Source organism: Oncorhynchus tshawytscha, linkage group LG13 (assembly GCF_018296145.1).
Source record: "Oncorhynchus tshawytscha isolate Ot180627B linkage group LG13, Otsh_v2.0, whole genome shotgun sequence".
In the NCBI taxonomy this organism is placed as follows: domain Eukaryota; kingdom Metazoa; phylum Chordata; class Actinopteri; order Salmoniformes; family Salmonidae; genus Oncorhynchus; species Oncorhynchus tshawytscha.
Window position 1 is genome coordinate 75,209,140 of NC_056441.1, and position 17,656 is coordinate 75,226,795.

The 17,656-nt window shown below is 41.9% G+C and overlaps 1 protein-coding gene across 3 annotated transcripts; it reads left to right on the forward strand.

Moving 5' to 3' along the window:
• The first annotated feature begins 1,239 nt into the window (after positions 1-1,239).
• LOC112265686 (calcium-binding protein 39) lies at positions 1,240-13,642 on the forward strand. 3 transcript variants are annotated; one of them, XM_024443233.2, is made up of 9 exons: positions 1,240-1,443; positions 5,894-6,054; positions 6,579-6,743; positions 7,351-7,469; positions 10,786-10,954; positions 11,107-11,166; positions 12,063-12,128; positions 12,512-12,655; positions 12,763-13,642. In XM_024443233.2, exons 2-9 carry the CDS (start codon positions 5,941-5,943, stop codon positions 12,949-12,951), a joined length of 1,026 nt encoding a protein of 341 aa, XP_024299001.1. In that variant the 5' UTR covers positions 1,240-1,443; positions 5,894-5,940; the 3' UTR covers positions 12,952-13,642. The 3 variants fall into 3 exon arrangements, with proteins under 3 accessions (XP_024299001.1, XP_024298999.1, XP_024299000.1); XM_024443231.2 differs by having other exon boundaries at positions 1,240-1,438; XM_024443232.2 differs by lacking the exon at positions 1,240-1,443 and adding an exon at positions 1,459-3,133.
• The last annotated feature ends 4,014 nt before the right edge of the window (positions 13,643-17,656 follow it).

A 17,656-nucleotide genomic window follows, 5' to 3' on the forward strand; every position in this document is an offset into this window, starting at 1 on the left:
GATTGTCATACTGCCTGATGAGATTGATTTTGAGGAGGTAGAGGAGATTGTCATCCTGCCTGATGAGATTGATTATGAGGAGGTAGAGGAGATTATCCTCCTGCCTGATGAGATTGATTATGAGGTAGAGGAGATTATCATCCTGCCTGATGAGATTGATTATGAGGAGGTAGAGGAGATTATCATCCTGCCTGATGAGATTGATTTTGAGGAGGTAGAGGAGATTGTCATCCTGCCTGATGAGGAAAGGTTCCAAGTAAAGCAAGAGAAGGAAGAAGTGAAGGAGAAGAATGAACAGGAGAATGAGACAGAGGAGGGCAAGAAATGTCACAAGACCATCAAGAAGAGGTGAGTTTAAAGTAGACAGGAGAAAATGAAATAGTGGAGGGAGAGAAAAGCTAACAGACAGATGGACACATAAAAGGAGATAGTAAAGGACTGTGTGACTCAGTTTTGACATGTTGCAGTAGTGTCCATATTGTTCCATTCGTGTCAGTGGTTACTGTCTCCCCCACAGGTTTATCAGATGGCTGAGGAAGATGTTCTGCTGTGGAGGTGGCCTTCAGAAATGCTGAACTGAAATCTTCATCACACCACAGCCAGAGATCCCAAAACATACCTATTTTTCAATAAACATAAAATCCCATCCTGATGTTTGTTTTGCTCAGATTAGCAGGTCTTGGTTTTGAGAAGGCTCCAAAGCTAATAGAATACAGTGGTCTTATTTCATTAATTACAACTTTATAAGGTTTAGCCTCTTTACTCTTTGAGACCTGTACACATTGGTCTCCCGGGGGGCCTTAATAAGGTTGTGCCTCACAGGGAAGTCAAGAATAAAGAGAAAAAGCATGCACACAGAATTGCTCACCAAACATACTTTTTGTCTAGGGTGTGTGGATTCACATTAGCCCTCTTTAGGTGTGTGTGGATTCCAATGATGTATGTACTGTATACACCACAGGAGGTTGGTGGCACCTTAATTGTAGACATGCTTGTGATAATGGCTGGAGTGGAATGGTATCAAATACGTGGTTTCCATGTGCTTGATGCCATTCCATTAGCGCCGTTCAATACATTATTATGAGCCGTCCTCCCTCCTGTGATATACACCTGTTTATATACATCATTGGTGGAATCATTCATGCACTCTTTTCCTGGTGTACGAGTGCCTCCCTGTGGACACTTGCGAACCCCATGTGCCGATGCTATAGCGTTATACGAACAGCGGGGGCGGTAGACCTCGATGCCCAACCACATTGCTAACCAGTCCACTCGTACACATAAAAGGACTAGGAAACCTAGCTAGCTTGCTATAAAACATTGAAAACAAGGGGAGGAAACAAATAAGGAAAACAAAGGACTTTATAATCCAACGGGACATAGCTACATTTCCGTTAGCTGTTCAAGCACATCGGTGGAGAGTGAAAAGATCGAGTTTGTAAGGTTTGATATTATGTGTCGTTTAGATGACAATTAGCTGGTCTGCCTACATTGGACAATGTTAGCTAACCCCAGGCAGTTAAAATAGCTGTCTAGCTAACGACGTTAGCGAGCAAGTAGAGGTCTGTCAAAAGCTTTCAAGCATATAACGTTATTTGTTAGCTAACGTTAGCCTGGCTACAGTAACTTATCAGTATGAAGTTAGCTAGCTAGATATTCTAATGTAGCTAGCTGCTACACACGAGAAGTTAGCAAGACCTTGAACACAAAAAAAACCTAGCAGGATCGCAAAAGTAGTTAGTACAGTAGCTAGCTGGCACGGTTGTCTAGTTAGCCAACGTTGTCGCTAGCCAACTAACGTTAACTAGGTTTCTAACTAGTTAACTAGCCAGAAAGCGTTGCCGTTGTCTTAGCAAGCTAGTCATATTTAAAGGCCTGTTGTGTATTTAGGCCTCCCGTATAGACCACAATATGAGCTAACGTTGGTTGGCAGGCAGGCTGGAGGGCTTGCACGATAATTGATGGACACGGATTGAAATCTGATAATGAAACTAAAATAGTACGTTAGCCAAATAATTGACTGACTAGTAAGGTAACTACCGAGTTATCAAACATTTTAGAACTAGTAATTTGTTAGCTAGCCATCACGAAATATTGTGCGCAGACGCTGGCTGACATCTTCACCAGACACGTTTGTATTGTGCGGTTCACTGTGCGCTTGCTGATAACTAATATGGCAATGAGCGGTTGATGCAATAATGTTTTGTGGTAGTGCATAGTTAGTTAGTTCGCAACTGCATAGGTAGTTAGCTAACTAGTTAGCCACACTATATTTTCCAATTTAGCTCTCCAATGCTAGCCCGTGCTAGTTAAATTAGGGACCAATAGCACGCTACCGGTCTCACACGAGTTGCATGTACTAGTACCAAAGTCATAATGGAAAAGCACCATGCAATCTGCAGAGCTACAATTGTGAATGAGTTATTCCCTATCTAGTTAGTTAATACTTAAAAGCCGTATACATGTTATCTGTTGGTCTACGTCATGCTAAAGGCGGTCACATTGGAGGAGAGCAGAGTTGCCCCAACTTGATCTTGGGGCCTCCACTGGGTGCACGTTTTGTTTTTTGCCCATGCTCTACCCAGTTGATTCAAATAGCCAACTCACGAAGCTTTGACTATTTGAATCAGCTGTGTAGTGTTAGGTGGAGGACAAAACAAAACGTGTACCCATTGGGGTGGGTTGTGGAAACCCTGGAGTAGAGAAGTGGTGCCTACATTAACAAACTTTAGCCTGTGAGTGAAAGGTGCATTGATCACCTGGTGAAGTTAAAAGGTGTGCTGAGATTAATATCGAATTGGCCAGAGTTCAAACCGGGGGGCGGGGTCAGAGTTTTCTATTTCAATTTGTTAACATGTGACACATCACATATGTGACCAGGCTAGGTCTTGCTTTAGTGCTTGTTGGTTATATTCTTGCCTCCAGTGCTGGGTTCTAATTCTAAATGTAGATGCCATGCCAAAACAGGTCAGAGTCTGAGCTAGACTGTGCCAGATTTTGGGTTCACAGGTCAGGTGATGATCCCACCTGGAAACAGGTTGCCAAAGCAGATCGACCGACAGACCGAGCTGGTACATCACCCCCGGTCTCAGTTGGTATCCACTGCATTTTGACAGTGGTGTAAACTACTTGGGTAAAAATACTTTAAAGTAGTACTTAAGTGGTTTTGGGGGGTATCTGTACTTTACTATTTATATTTTTGATCATTTTTACTTCACTACAATTCTGAAGAAAATATCAGCTTTTTACTCCATACATTTTCCCTGATGCCCAAAAGTACTTGTTACATTTTGAATGCTTAGCAGGACAGGAAAATGGTCAAATTCACACACCTATCAAGAGAATTTCCCTGATTATCCCTACTGCCTCTGATCAGGAGGACTCACTAAACACACATGCTTTGTTTGTAAGTTATGCCTGAGTGTTGGCGTGTGCCCCTGACTATCCATAATTATTTTATTTTTTTAACAAGAAAATGGTGCCATCTTGTTTGCTTAATATAAGGAATTTTAAATAATTTTTACTTTTATTACTGAAGTATATTTTAGCAATTACATTTACTTAAGTATCTTTAAAGCCAAATAATCAGGTATGACAATTAGGTACTTTTCTACCACTGCATTCTGGGAGTAACTTCACTGGTCTTGACTGTACACATAACATTGCTATTTGAATCCTTGCTGTGTTTTGATAGCTGAGGAACACTCAACCCCACTCTCTTATATCAAGGCAGAGTTGAGCATTGATAACGGGTCGCATGATTTGCTAGCAACAATATTAAGTGCCCATCAATCAATACTTTTATCGACTACAACCACAAACTTTCCTCATTTGTGTTGCTCAGTGCAAATTTGCTTGTGCCAATTGGATCTGTTTAGCTAGTATTTCAAGGGCACTACTTCTCCAGTTAAGCAACACAATTGAGGAAATTTGGTTGTATTCAAGTTTTTATTAAAAATATGAATTTCAGTACCCCGCGGAAGGACCGCAGTTAGATACCAACTTAGATACAGGTAGGTGTTTTAAGAATTACAATTTTTACAAGTATCGACTGATGGTGACTCGATGTTGTTGCTAGAAAATCACACGACCAGTTATCAATGCTCATGCCTCGATATGAGAACAGAGTTGAGACTTCTTCAGCTGTCTTTGGACTACCTGTATTGTCATGGCTGTTTGTAAATGGGGGACATTTTAAGTTGGTCACCTTTCTGCACCCTTTCCATACAAACCGCACACCCATCCCTTCATGGTGTGAGTTCAACCCTTCCTTATCTGATCTTCTGCCAGACCAAGGAAGCCAAATTTAACACCAGGGATGTCATTGACACCTTGAACAGCTGTGATACAGCATATATAACCCCACCCATATCCCAGTTCCCTATTATCAGTAGGTAGATCCAGCTACGGCCTGTATTACAAAAAGTGAATGGGTAGGTCATGGAATGTGGCAATTTTGATGGGGGTGGAGGCCATAAAAAAAACTGAACTAACCATGAGGGGCCGCAGTTGCTCGGGGGTCTGCTCCCCCTGTGCAATTATACATATTTTGCCACTGGGTGGAGAGAAGATTTAGTGATTTTAGAACTAATTTCATGCAATTCTACTACATTTTGCCATGTGTGAGAGGAAAAGTGGCTAATTTACGGCAATTCTAAAAATGTTGACATAGGGTGGATAGAAATTAACGGCATGCATGAGTGAGACTAACTAACAAAATCAAATTGGGCCCCTAAGCCAGTAATTTGAGCATGATAACAAGTTTAGATAGCTACCCACTAAACTAACTTGTCAATCTAAAAATTGACTTGACTATCAATGACTGACACAGCAAGAGAAACTGCTGATGCACAACCAAATGTAGAAATTGCACCCTGTGTATTCTACTATTCTAACTCGCAACAGTAAGTTCACTGAGTTCCCTATTTATTTCTTATATTTTTTTTATTTTGAAATTCATCCCAGGGCTGCCAGTTGCCCATCCCCTTCCTAGATAAAAGCTCAGTGAGAGAAGTTCTGACACGTCCCACTGAGGGGCTCATGCATTCCCCTGGCTCTCACTGCTCTACGCCCTGACTAGATAAGGTTATAAGCACATTACAGTTTGTCTGGGGAGGGGTGTGAGTTGAGAGAAAGGATATATGGCTGAACAGTGGTGTGTTTGTGTTAACTACACTAGTGGGGAGAGGCTGGAGAAGTACTGGTAACAACATGAGGGGTCATGTAGAGGCCCCTTTGGAGTAGGGTAGGGCAGAGGACATTCTACCTCTGGTCAGTGTTAGTCAATGATTACAATCAGTAATGTCTCAACATCACCTCCCCTTTATGATGCAACTGGTCAGTAAACCAATCAATAAAATCCATAGTTACAAAGTAAACAAAATTCCTGCAGTTAGCCTACCCTTTCAACAACCTCGCACAATTAAAGTAATGATTCTAATTCTTGATATCAAATCTCAGTTTGAGGGTGAGAATCGTTTTGCTTTCAGCTGTTTCTGTCTTCAGATCAATCTGTTTAGCCTGCCCCTCTACAACCTGTTTCTTAGCAATATGAATCTTAGTGTCAGTATGACTTATGAATTGTGAGTCAGTAGGCTATCTTGGTATCGGTATGATGAATAGTGAGTCATGTAATAAGTGCTGCCTGCCTTGTGTTGTACTCTGCCCGGTATTATAGTCCCCAGGTAAACTCCTGGCCCAGGGTTGGTTCATGGGAGAGGTCTGATTAGTATGTTTGTACTGATTGGCTCCTTCTCACTGAGCTCTCTGAGTCAGTACCAATGCAGTTTGAACAACTTCTGTCACAAAGTTTTGTTTAGTCCTTCTCTGCGGATCCCTTTCCTTCATTATCCCCTTCAGTTGTTGATATCGTTTCTCTCTCCTCTGTGGATAGGTAGGACTGTGCACTCGCTGCTTGGTCGACCACGGTAACTCACCACCATGCCGTTCCCCTTTGGCAAGTCCCACAAGTCGCCAGCGGACATCGTCAAGAACCTGAAGGACAACATGACGGTGTTGGAGAAACACGACATCTCTGACAAGAAAGCTGAGAAGGTAAACAACCAACACACAAACACTGGTACAGACTAGTGCCTCCTAGGTAAACCTCTCTCCCACTACTCTAACATGACTAGAGACTTCAGAGATTCTATGGAAGCCATGGAGTGGGGAATTTAAACCTGTCCCTCTGAGTTTGAATTGACTACAGTGTAAGGCAGGGCTCTAAAACCCTGTTCCTGGAGACATACCCTTCTGTATGTTTCTGTGCCAACCCCAGCTGTAACTAACCTGATTCAGTTTATCAACCAGCCAATTATTAGAATTAGGTGCCCTAGATTAGGGTTGGAGTGTGAGAACGACTAGAGATGTCGGTTTCAAACCTGTTGAGGGTTTAGTTTCCTTTCCTTCCTTTCATAACAAGCCATCTCTAGACTGAAAATAGTGTATGATGGGATCATTTCAGGACAACGTAGGATGGTGGGTGTTTGCTAGATCATAGGAAACACTATGGTGACTGATGGAGAGCTAGCTAATGTAAAGAGCTAATTTCTCCTGTCTTTTTTTGTGTGCTTGTCCAGGCCACAGAGGAGGTGTCTAAGAGCCTGGTTGCGATGAAGGAGATTCTGTATGGCACTAATGAGAAGGAGCCCCAGACAGAGGCGGTGGCCCAGCTGGCCCAGGAGCTCTACAACAGCGGCCTGCTCAGCACCCTCGTAGCTGACCTGCAGCTCATCGACTTTGAGGTGAGACACTTTTACACTGTTTCTTTCTGTTTGTCTGTCTTTCAGATAGATGCAGGGATATGAGATTTCTTTTGAGATGCTGACTAGAAAGGTGGGTGTCTTTGGGATGGAGAGACATTTTATGTCAATGTACAGAAAAAGACAAGACTGACTGTTCTCTTTTACTGGCACATGGACAGGTTTTCACTTTTCTTTGCTTACGTGTGTGTTTCACTGAGTCACCTTATCAGCCTGAGTCAGTGTTGTGTGACTCTCCTCTTTGACACACTCAACCTCCACATCATTCAGTTGGTCTGTGTCATTCTCACCCATCAAAAGAGACATCTGTCTTGGCTATTCCTGCTATGGGGAGGCTGTATTTGATAATGGGTGCAAAACCACTCAATGATACTATTTTGAAATGTGCCGATTCACTAATGGTGCTAATAGGTGAATCTGTTTATCACCATAACATGTATAAGAACATTGCATTCAGAAAAACTTCAGTATTAAAGTTCAAAATAAGAGAACTTTGTTTAACTACTGCTAGAAACCATGTCTGCTTGAAATCTGACCCCTTGTGATTTTCACACCGTACCAACATTCTGTCATATCTGTTCACCATCAGGGTAAGAAGGATGTGGCTCAGATCTTCAACAACATTCTGAGACGTCAGATCGGGACACGGACGCCCACGGTGGAGTACCTCTGCACTCAGCAGAACATCCTCTTCATGCTGCTCAAAGGGTGAGGTCTGTGGCGCCTAAACCTACACTACAACCTGTTATTTACAATGTTGGGTGTGGTGCTTTTATGTTTGGTAAAAAGTGGATACCTTTTAAGTCGGTTAAGTTTTATTTGAAGGGAATTACCACATTGTCTCTACACTTTACAGAAGGATTAAATCAATCGAAATGGAAAGATAAATACTGCAGAAATGGACAAACGGCAGATATTGATAGTAATTCCAGAAGACATTGACTGTGTCCTATATCAGGGATCATTTTGTTCTGGAGCGGATGGTCGGAACATAATTACAAATACTTTGTAGACTGCAAATAGATATGTTTGACTGAAACATAAACATTTCAAAGCTTTGTGTACATTTGTATACGTGTTTCTGTATTATGTGTGGAAATAATTACTTGGTGCTGAATTCCAGTGTTTTTGTGTTTTATGCCCCCCCCCCAAAGAAACCTGGGCGGCCAAATAAAATCCCCCGTGGGCTTCCAGTAGGGGATCCATGTCCTATATCCTATTTCAATGCCCTGTCATTTACAGTGTTGTGGGTTGTAGTGTGCAGTCTTGTCTAGGGTTGGCCCGATATTACCATTGCATCGTGATGTGACACAGTGGTTTAGCCTATTTGAACTTGACTGCTACCTGCCGTAAAGAACAAACTCTCGCAGGGCAGCACACAAGTGACATTCTGAGTAATTGGCCTATTCCTGTTTGGTATAACCTATTTCAATAATTGTGTGGTACGGAAAGCAAGAGGAATGTAGGCCAGACATAGCAGATCATTCTTTTTTAAAATACCGGACACTCCTTAACCATTTTGTGTTTAGCTGTTTTAAAACTTGGCTTGTATTCTGTTCTCTCTCTCCATTTGATAGGCTATATGAATATGACTAAAGGCTATACTTCATTGTGTTGTGCATGGCTTTCTCATAAACAATCAATGTAAAGGAGTTCAATCTGTTATTTTTATCGCCTAAACATAACCTAGCCAGAGGACTAATAATGAGGGAGAATCAACCATATCAATAGCCTATAGAACATCTAATGACCAGTTTTAATCAAGTTTAAGCTTATTAAGAAATAAATGATCAAGGCGGACCATGAAAATCCTTCCAAGCGAGGTTGAAAGCCAAAGGGCCAATAACCTGTTGTTAGGCCAGTAGGGGGTATGTTATAAAAGCTTTAAGACAAGTTAGTTATGAAGGTTCGCTTATTTCCCAAATATTCTAGCCTACGATGGTGTGTCCTAAAGTTGGGGCTTTCAAAAATGAAGGAAAGTCACTATAGCCTAAGACTAGGCATTGGCTATTGTCAATCACAGCTTTATGTTAGAACAAACAATATTATGCATTTTTCTATTACTTTGAGGCAGTTATTATTCAGTTGTGAAGACTGTAGACTGCTATCCAGCCCATGATGTAGTCCTAAAACCACTCACTACAGTTCTTCATCAGTCACTGCTCCATCACAGTGCGCCACACACATATACCTGCTCCATGCTAAAGCTCTTCCACCAGAAAGGAATATTAGAAAAGATGTGCCTGCTCTTGGCCTCTAACCAGGCTTTCAACATTCTTTCATCATAAATCATCCAGTTGCATTCGATTTCATGTTGTAGCCCAACTGTCGTTTTTAGCAGTTTTATTTATATATATATATATATATATATATATATATATATACTGCTCAAAAAAAATAAAGGGAACACTAAAATAACACATCCTAGATCTGAATGAAATATTTAATAAGAATACTTTTTTCTTTACATAGTTGAATGTGCTGACAACAAAATCACACAAATTATCAATGGAAAATTTTCAAATTTATCAACCCATGGAGGTCTGGATTTGGAGTCACACACTCAAAATTAAAGTGGAAAACCACACTACAGGATGATCCAACTTTGATGTAATGTCCTTAAAATGAGGCTCAGTAGTGTGTGTGGCCTCCACGTGCCTGTATGACCTCCCTACAACGCCTGGGCATGCTCCTGATGAGGTGGCGGATGGTCTCCTGAGGGATCTCCTCCCAGACCTGGACTAAAGCATCCGCCAACTCCTGGACAGTCTGTGGTGCAACGTGGCGTTGGTGGATGGAGCGAGACATGATGTGCTCAATTGGATTCAGGTCTGGGGAACGGGCGGGCCAGTCCATAGCATCAATGCCTTCCTCTTGCAGAAACTGCTACACACTCCAGCCACATGAGGTCTTGCATTAGGAGGAACCCAGGGCCAACCACGCCAGCATATGTTCTCACAAGGGGTCTGAGGATCTCATCTCGGTACCTAATGGCAGTCAGGCACATGGAGCCCCCCAAAGAAATGCCACCCCACACCATGACTGACCCACCGCCAAACCGGTCATGCTGGAGGATGTTGCAGGCAGCAGAACGTTCTCCACGGCGTCTCCAGACTCTGTCACATGTGTTCAGTGTGAACCTGCTTTCATCTGTGAAGAGCACAGGGCGCCAGTGGCGAATTTGCCAATCTTTGTGTTCTCTGGCAAATGCCAAACGTCCTGCACGGTGTTGGGCTATAAGCACAACCCCCACCTGTGTACGTCGGGCCCTCATACGACCCTCATGGAGTCTGTTTCTGACCGTTTGAGCAGACACATGCACATTTGTGGCCTGCTGAAGGTCAATTTGCAGGGCTCTGGCAGTGCTCCTCCTTGCACAAAGGCGGAGGTAGCGGTCCTGCTGCTGGGTTGTTGCCCTCCTATGGCCTCCTCCACGTCTCCTGATGTACTGGCCTGTCTCCTGGTAGCGCCTCCATGCTCTGGACACTACGCTGACACACAGCAAACCTTCTTGCCACAGCTTGCATTGATATGCCATCCTGGATGAGCTGCACTACCTGAGCCACTTGTGTGGGTTGTAGACTCCGTCTCATGCTACCACTAGAGTGAAAGCACCGCCAGCATTCAAGTGACCAAAACATCAGCCAGGAAGCATAGGAACTGAGAAGTGGTCTGTGGTCACCACCTGCAGAACCACTCCTTTATTGGGGGTGTCTTGCTAATTGCCTATAATTTCCATCTGTTGTCTATTCCATTTGCACAACAGCATGTGACATTTATTGTCAATCAGTGTTAGTGGGCAGTTTGATTTCACAGAAGTGTGATTGACTTGGATTTACATTGTGGTGTTTAAGTGTTCCCTTTATTGTGTGTGTGTGTATATTAATTATTTGGCCAATAAGGGAGGCCGATATCACAATGTTTTATGGGTACGTAATTACGATACAACAGGTTGACGTCGCCCAACCCTATTTGCATTGTATTAACTGGATACCTCCTTCCGGTTCCAATGTCCTTCTGGCAGGTACGAGTCTCCAGAGATCGCTCTGAACTGTGGCATCATGCTGAGGGAGTGTATCAGGCACGAGCCACTGGCCAAGATCACCCTGGGGGCCGAGCAGTTCTACGACTTCTTCAGATACGTGGAGATGTCCACGTTCGACATCGCTTCAGACGCATTTGCAACTTTTAAAGTGAGTTTTTTTTAAAGGAAAATATATAATTTTATTTTTTTATTTCTTCTTAGAACTGTATCTCAGACCCTCTAGGACTCTGAGTTTCTTGGGACTTCGATAGAGGGCCTGTATTTTTGAGCTCATTGGTTAAAATACCTGTGTTCTTCCAGGACTTGCTAACGAGACACAAGATTCTGAGTGCAGAGTTCCTGGAGCAGCATTACGACAGGGTAAGTCCTCCACATTGTATTGAAATGTAACTCGGTAAGAACACATCTCCATGATGCGTTTCTTCAAATGTTCCTTTCGCTGAATAGCAACCTGTCACGGTTAACAGCTTTTTAAGACAGTCTGAGGTCACGCCAGAACAAGCTGAGTTTATTTGTGCTAAACCCCAGTCTGACTGAGTATTTCAGAGTGTCTCTGAGATCCATGAAATGTATACCAGGGAATATGGAAATTAACTTGCAAGTGTCAGCATAGTACTCAGGAACTGGTTTTCTCCGAACATATAAGCCAGGCATTTGACACAATGTGGCTGTTCTGAATACAGCTCCCTGTCTGTCAGTGCTGGAAGATCACTAGTTGGCTTGTGTTTTCTAACAAGCAGATGCACTCTGCTTGTTAGAAACACAGACTCAACTCCAGCCACTTTAATAATGGGAATTGATGGGAAATGATGTAAAATATATTACTAGCCACTTAAAACAATGCTACCTAATATAATGTTTACATACCCTACATTATTAATCTCATGTATATACTGTACTGTATATCATCTACTGCATCTTTATGTAATACATGTATCACTAGCCACTTTAACTATGCCACTTGGTTTACATACTCATCTCATATGTATATACTGCACTCAATACCATCTACTGTATCTTGCCTATGCCGCTCTGTACTCACTCATATCTTTATGTACATATTCTTTATCCCCTTACACTTGTGTCTATAAGGTAGTAGTTTTGGAATTGTTAGCTAGATTACTTGTTGGTTATTAGAAGCACAAGCATTTCACTACACTCGCATTAACATCTGCTAACCATGTGTATGTGACAAATAAAATTAGATTTGAAATAGCGGCTTGACATTCACGCCGATGATTCTTTCTCCCCTCCAGTTCTTCAGTGAATATGAGAAGTTACTCCACTCAGAGAACTACGTGACTAAAAGGCAGTCCCTCAAGGTAAGAACGTGGGTTCTGTTACTGTTGTAGTAAACAGCTCTCATGTAGTATTTCTATGCGTATGTTTTTAATGGCTAAATATAGAGGTGGTCTCTTACATGGTGTTTGGTTACTGAAAATAGCAGCAAGCTGACCGCTGTAGCGCCACCCTGTGGATGGAGTAGGGTTTAGATTTCATCTGCCTGGTAACTTCCTCCTATTTTTGCCAATGCATAGCAGTATCTTCACTTTGCCTTGTGTAAACCCAACTATAATGATTCAAATCTATTTTATATAGTTTTAGTGGAATCTTATGGTATTAAATAAATCATGACTTTTTCACCTACCCCAGACTGTAATTGCAATTATTACTTAATGTTTTTTGTCACTCTGAAACAATTTAGTTGCTGGGAGAGCTTCTTCTTGATCGACACAATTTCACCATCATGACGAAATACATCAGCAAGCCAGAGAACCTCAAGCTAATGATGAACCTCCTTCGGGACAAAAGCCGCAACATCCAGTTTGAGGCCTTCCACGTCTTCAAGGTAAAATAAAGAAAAACAGAGACTAGCACAAGGCTATAGTAGGCGGTGCAATTTGACTGGGTTGCGTTGGATTGTAAGAATAATTTGTCCTCTTCCTTCCCCTGTAGGTGTTTGTGGCCAACCCCAACAAGACACAGCCCATCTTGGACATTCTTCTGAAGAACCAGACCAAACTCATCGAGTTCCTCTCCAAGTTCCAGAACGACAGGACGGAGGACGAACAGTTCAACGATGAAAAGACGTATCTGGTCAAACAGATCAAAGATCTGAAAAGGCCGTCCCCCCAGGAGGCCTGAGGGAGGGGCTTAAGGGGTCCAGACAACATCTGGATAACAGACTTGTCAGCAGCTGCTGCTGTTCTAGTTTTTCCACTATTTGAGGAAACGAATCGGAAAAAAATAACGCACCCACATCAAGTCATCAGGAATTCTCCAGCTCATTCTGCTGTTCAACACAACGGACATTAGATTATTTTTTATTTTTTTATTTTTTTCTCCTTTAAAAAGAAGAGCTGAACATAATAGATGCTGCACATTAAGACATGTGGAAGGGTAACATCAACAACACAACAAAGGTCATTTAAGCAAATCGTAACAATGAAATCTACTACATTTGAGCGCTATGCAGACTTCTGACGCACACACATATGCTATAATATCAGCATAAACCTTGAGATGGCAAGGTACTAGCAAAGTGAACATTGGGGTGTTGGTTGCATGCCTTGTTCAAATGTGACAGATACATGGCTGTGCTTGGGGCTAAACGCTGGCTGAGAGATTACATTTCCAGTCTTGCCCTGTCTACTTAGTGCCACAGATGGCAAAAAGCACATACCAGCTACAACTCTTATCTATGCCTTCATCGTGTGCAACAGTGATTCATTTTAAAATGGGCTCTCAAATGGCCTCACCGAACCATGCAGCTATTGGTGTTGTGAAACAGCACAAAGCAGATGGTATGGATAAAATGCTTGATATTATTTTGGTACATGTCTGAATTGGGTTTCTTTTTTTTGTTCTGGGAAAGGGTGAACGTGTACATATGCCATTAGTGTTTTATTGCTTTGTAGATTTTGTTGAAACGTTGACACATGGCTATACAGTACTAGTCAAAAATTGAGTTTTTTTAGTTTTTATGTTGTAGAATAATAGTGAAGACAAATTATGAAATAACATATGGAATCATACAGTAACCAAAGAAGTTTTACTTTTAGATTCTTCAAAGTAGCCACCCTTTGCCTTGACAGCTTTACACACTCTTGGCATTCTCTCAACCAGCTTCACCTGGAATGCTGTTCCAACAGTCTTGAAGGAGTTCCCACATGCTGAGCACTTGTTGGCTGCATTTTGTTCATTCTGTGGTCCAACTCTTCCTACCCATCTCAATTGGGTTAAGGTCTGGTGATTGTGGAGGCCAGGTCATCTGAAGAAGCACTCCATCACTCTCCTTGGTCAAATACCCTTACACAGCCTGGAGGTGTTTTGGGTCATTGTCCTGTTGAAAAACAAATTATAGTCCCCCTAAGCGCGAACCAGATGGGAAGGCGTATCACTGCAGAATGCTGTGGTAGCCATGCTGATTAAGTGTGCCTTGAATTCTAAGTAAATAACTGACCGTGTCATCAGCAAAGCACCCCCACACCACCTCCTTCATGAGTCACGGTGGGAACCACACATGTGGAGATCATCCGTTCACCTACTCTGCGTCTCACAAAGTCATGGCGATTGGAACCAAACATCTTTAATATGTACTCAGACCAAATGACAGATTTCCACCGGTTTAATGTCCATTGCTTGTGTTTCTTGGCCCAAGCAAGTCTCTTTCTTATTGGTGACCTTTAGTGGTTTCTTTGCAGCAATTCAACCACGAAGGCCAGATTCACGCATCCCCTCTGAACAGTTGATGTTGATGTGTCAGTGTTACTTACTCTGCCACATTTATTTGGGCTGCAATTTCTGAGGCTGGGAACTCTAATGATCTTATCCTCTCCTGCAGAGGTAACTGTGTCTTCCTTTCCTGTGGTGGTCCTCGTGAGAGACAGTTTCATCATTAGCGCTTGATGGGTTTTGCTACTGCACTTGAAGAAACTTTCTATGTTTTTTTTAAATTTAATTTTCCGTATTGTCTGACCTAAATGTCTTTTAAAGTAATGGACTGTCATTTCTCTGCTTATTTGAGGTGTTCTTGCCATGATATGGACATGGTCTTTTACCAAATAGGGTTAGGGTTCTGTATCTTCTGTATACCACCCCTACCATGTCATAACAGAACTGATTGGCTAAAATGCAATAAGGAAATTCAACAAAATATTATTTTTAAAGGAACACCTGTTAATTGAAGTGCATTCCAGGTGATGACCTCATGAAGCTGGTTGAGAGTGCAAAGCTGTCAAGGCCAATGGTGGCTACTTTGAAGAATCTCAAATATATATTAATTTGTGTAACACTTTTGGTTACTACCGGTACATGATCCCATGTGTTATTTCATAGTTTTGATGTCTTCACTATTATTCTACAATGTAGAAAACAGTCAAACTAAAGTGAACCCCTTGAATGAATAGCTGGTAACTTTTGACTGGTACTGTATATATATATATATATATATTTGACTTTAAAACAACAGGTTTTTTTGTTACTTCTAATCAAGTACATTTTTAAAACAGTGACGTGTAAAATCAGACATTATGCATTTCATTTTACTGAATTGAAATGGTTTTATTTGTACATAACTTCCAGCCAGGGCCAGCTCTTACATTGTTAACCATTTAATAATAATTAGTACAGCTGAGGAATGTAATGTTATTAGCCTAGATCTCCTCTTAATCCTCTTTTTCCGTCTGTATTTAAGTAACTCAGTTAAAATGTGCTGGGTGCCAGGACATTGGGGTGGAAGGGAAGAGTTCTAATGGAAACATGAAATTTGTGCTGAGCAGCCAGGCAATGGTCACGTTGCATGCATCAGCCAATGGTTGTGTGCTATGTCATCAACTGTCATTGACTGACAGATTGCTATAACATGATGGGGTTAGCTGATATATAAAATATCTATCCAGGCGTTAAAGATCTGGCAGGCTTCAGCAACGCTTGGGCAGAGGAACACACCCTTCATCTCCCAACTGGAATCTGTTCTGGGTGTTTGTGCGGACTTCATCGCAACATTCTCCCCCCCCACTCATCCACTCTGGTTTATTATTATACTCTAACTTCACCGCTTTCTGGTGGTGTCTGGGTGTTGCAACACTGATTTCATTCCCCCCATTTCATGGGGGTTAAAATTCCAGTACAATCCCAGAGCATTGTGTAATGTTATTTGGAGATTGTTTACTTTTACACTGACTGAGCATATCTGCCATTTGAAGCACAGTATTTATTTGAGGGATGGAATTGATTGGATGATATGAAAATCTTGCATATATATATCACTCAACATACATGTTTAATTGCAGTGAAGGATATGGTCAGAGTGATGTTGAGCCGAGTGCTTTTGACTGAACGCTCATCCATCTATTCCAATAGACAACTGATCAGCCATTTCATTGTGCAAACCAACAGAGAACAGTACGCTAAAGACCAGTATTCCTCAATGCATATTTAAATAGCATGTTCCTCTACTGGCTGCATGGTACTCTACATACAATGTTGTGCTGGAATTTTCTTCCAAATAAATAATTTACATTTGAGAATAGCCAAATAATCTCATGCTATCTTTGACTCCAGTCCCAGCACATTGTGTATGGGTGCTTTCAGAAGTGTCAAAGGCTCTACAATCTAAACAACAGAAATAAAGGAAAAACATTTGGAATAAATTGAACCTGTGGTCAGTGTTATTAGTCTCTCATTGTCCTTTCCTGTATCTGTCTTTGTGCTAAATGTCTGGAAGCGTAAACTAAAACACAACGTGTTAATGATACGTTGAGACAACGGTGCTTGAGGGGATTGGAAACAGAATCCGCTTGAATTTGGATAGGCGAGGTTTGACTTCAAACAAGGAAGTGAAATGTAATCTATCGTTCTATATTGTGGTAGGCAGTTTTAGCAACAGCTGTGCTGGACTGTGGTCGACATGGATAATAGTTCTGATGGTACGGGTGGGGATGATGAAAGTCATGGATGGTCTAAGGTGAAAAAGAATGTCCCTGGTATAAGTGCTGCTGACGGCAGTGGCACTTCTAGTGTTGAGACAGTGAAGGTAGTGGAAAACAAAAGTAATGGAAAATTGTGATTGTTTGATGCGACCACAAGGTCTCATCTACACCCTATTTGATTAACCAATGCCGTTACGAGATCAGGGAAGTAACATTAGCCCGGTTCATTGGTAATGGTAGACTGTTTATATTCTGTGCTGACCATGTCCAGCAAGGGAAGATTCTGAAAATGAAAAGTCAATGGGAAGAAAATCACAAGTCATGTCCCTGGAGCTTCGGCTAGGCTGAGGGGGGTCATTTCTGGGGTTCCACTATCTATGTCCATATATAATATCAAATGTAGAGGGGGTTATAGTGGTTAAAGCCAAAAGGCTGTTCAGTAAGAAAGAGGGGCAGAGAAGTGAAAGCCTGTCAGTATTATTGTTTGAGAAAGTTGTACCTAAGAAAGAACAGATGAGCTTCTTGGCTTTCACTGTTAGTTTGTCCCACCCCCATTAAGGTGATTTAAATGCCAAAGAATGAGAATCTGTGCAAAGGAAAGAAAATATCTGCCAAGTGTAGAGGGGAACATGATTATGGTGAATGTGGGAACAATGTCAAGGTTAAATGTAGTAATTGTGTGAGGGGACACAATGCAGCATTTGGTGGATGCCAGGTGCAGAAAGAGGCTGGAGAGACCCAAAGATATACAATTACTCATCATGTCTCTTATGCAGAGGTGGATTGGTGGAACTATTAGGCAGAATGATGGAGATAACAGGGTTACTCCTGGAATAAGTGGACCTACTGTATGAAATGTTGCTTATGTTGGTCCAGACACGGATACGAGACCTGTTCAGAAATCTTGTGACCTCTGA

What these genes read in the sequence shown, in the direction of transcription:
- LOC112265686 (XM_024443233.2), top strand. Translation starts at nt 5,941, where the DNA reads ATGCCGTTCCCCTTTGGCAAGTCCCACAAGTCGCCAGCGGACATCGTC. An exon ending in ACGCATTTGCAACTTTTAAA is followed by an intron (nt 10,955 to 11,106) that starts GTGAGTTTTTTT and finishes GTGTTCTTCCAG; the next exon opens with GACTTGCTAACGAGACACAA. An exon ending in AGGCCTTCCACGTCTTCAAG is followed by an intron (nt 12,656 to 12,762) that starts GTAAAATAAAGA and finishes CTTCCCCTGTAG; the next exon opens with GTGTTTGTGGCCAACCCCAA.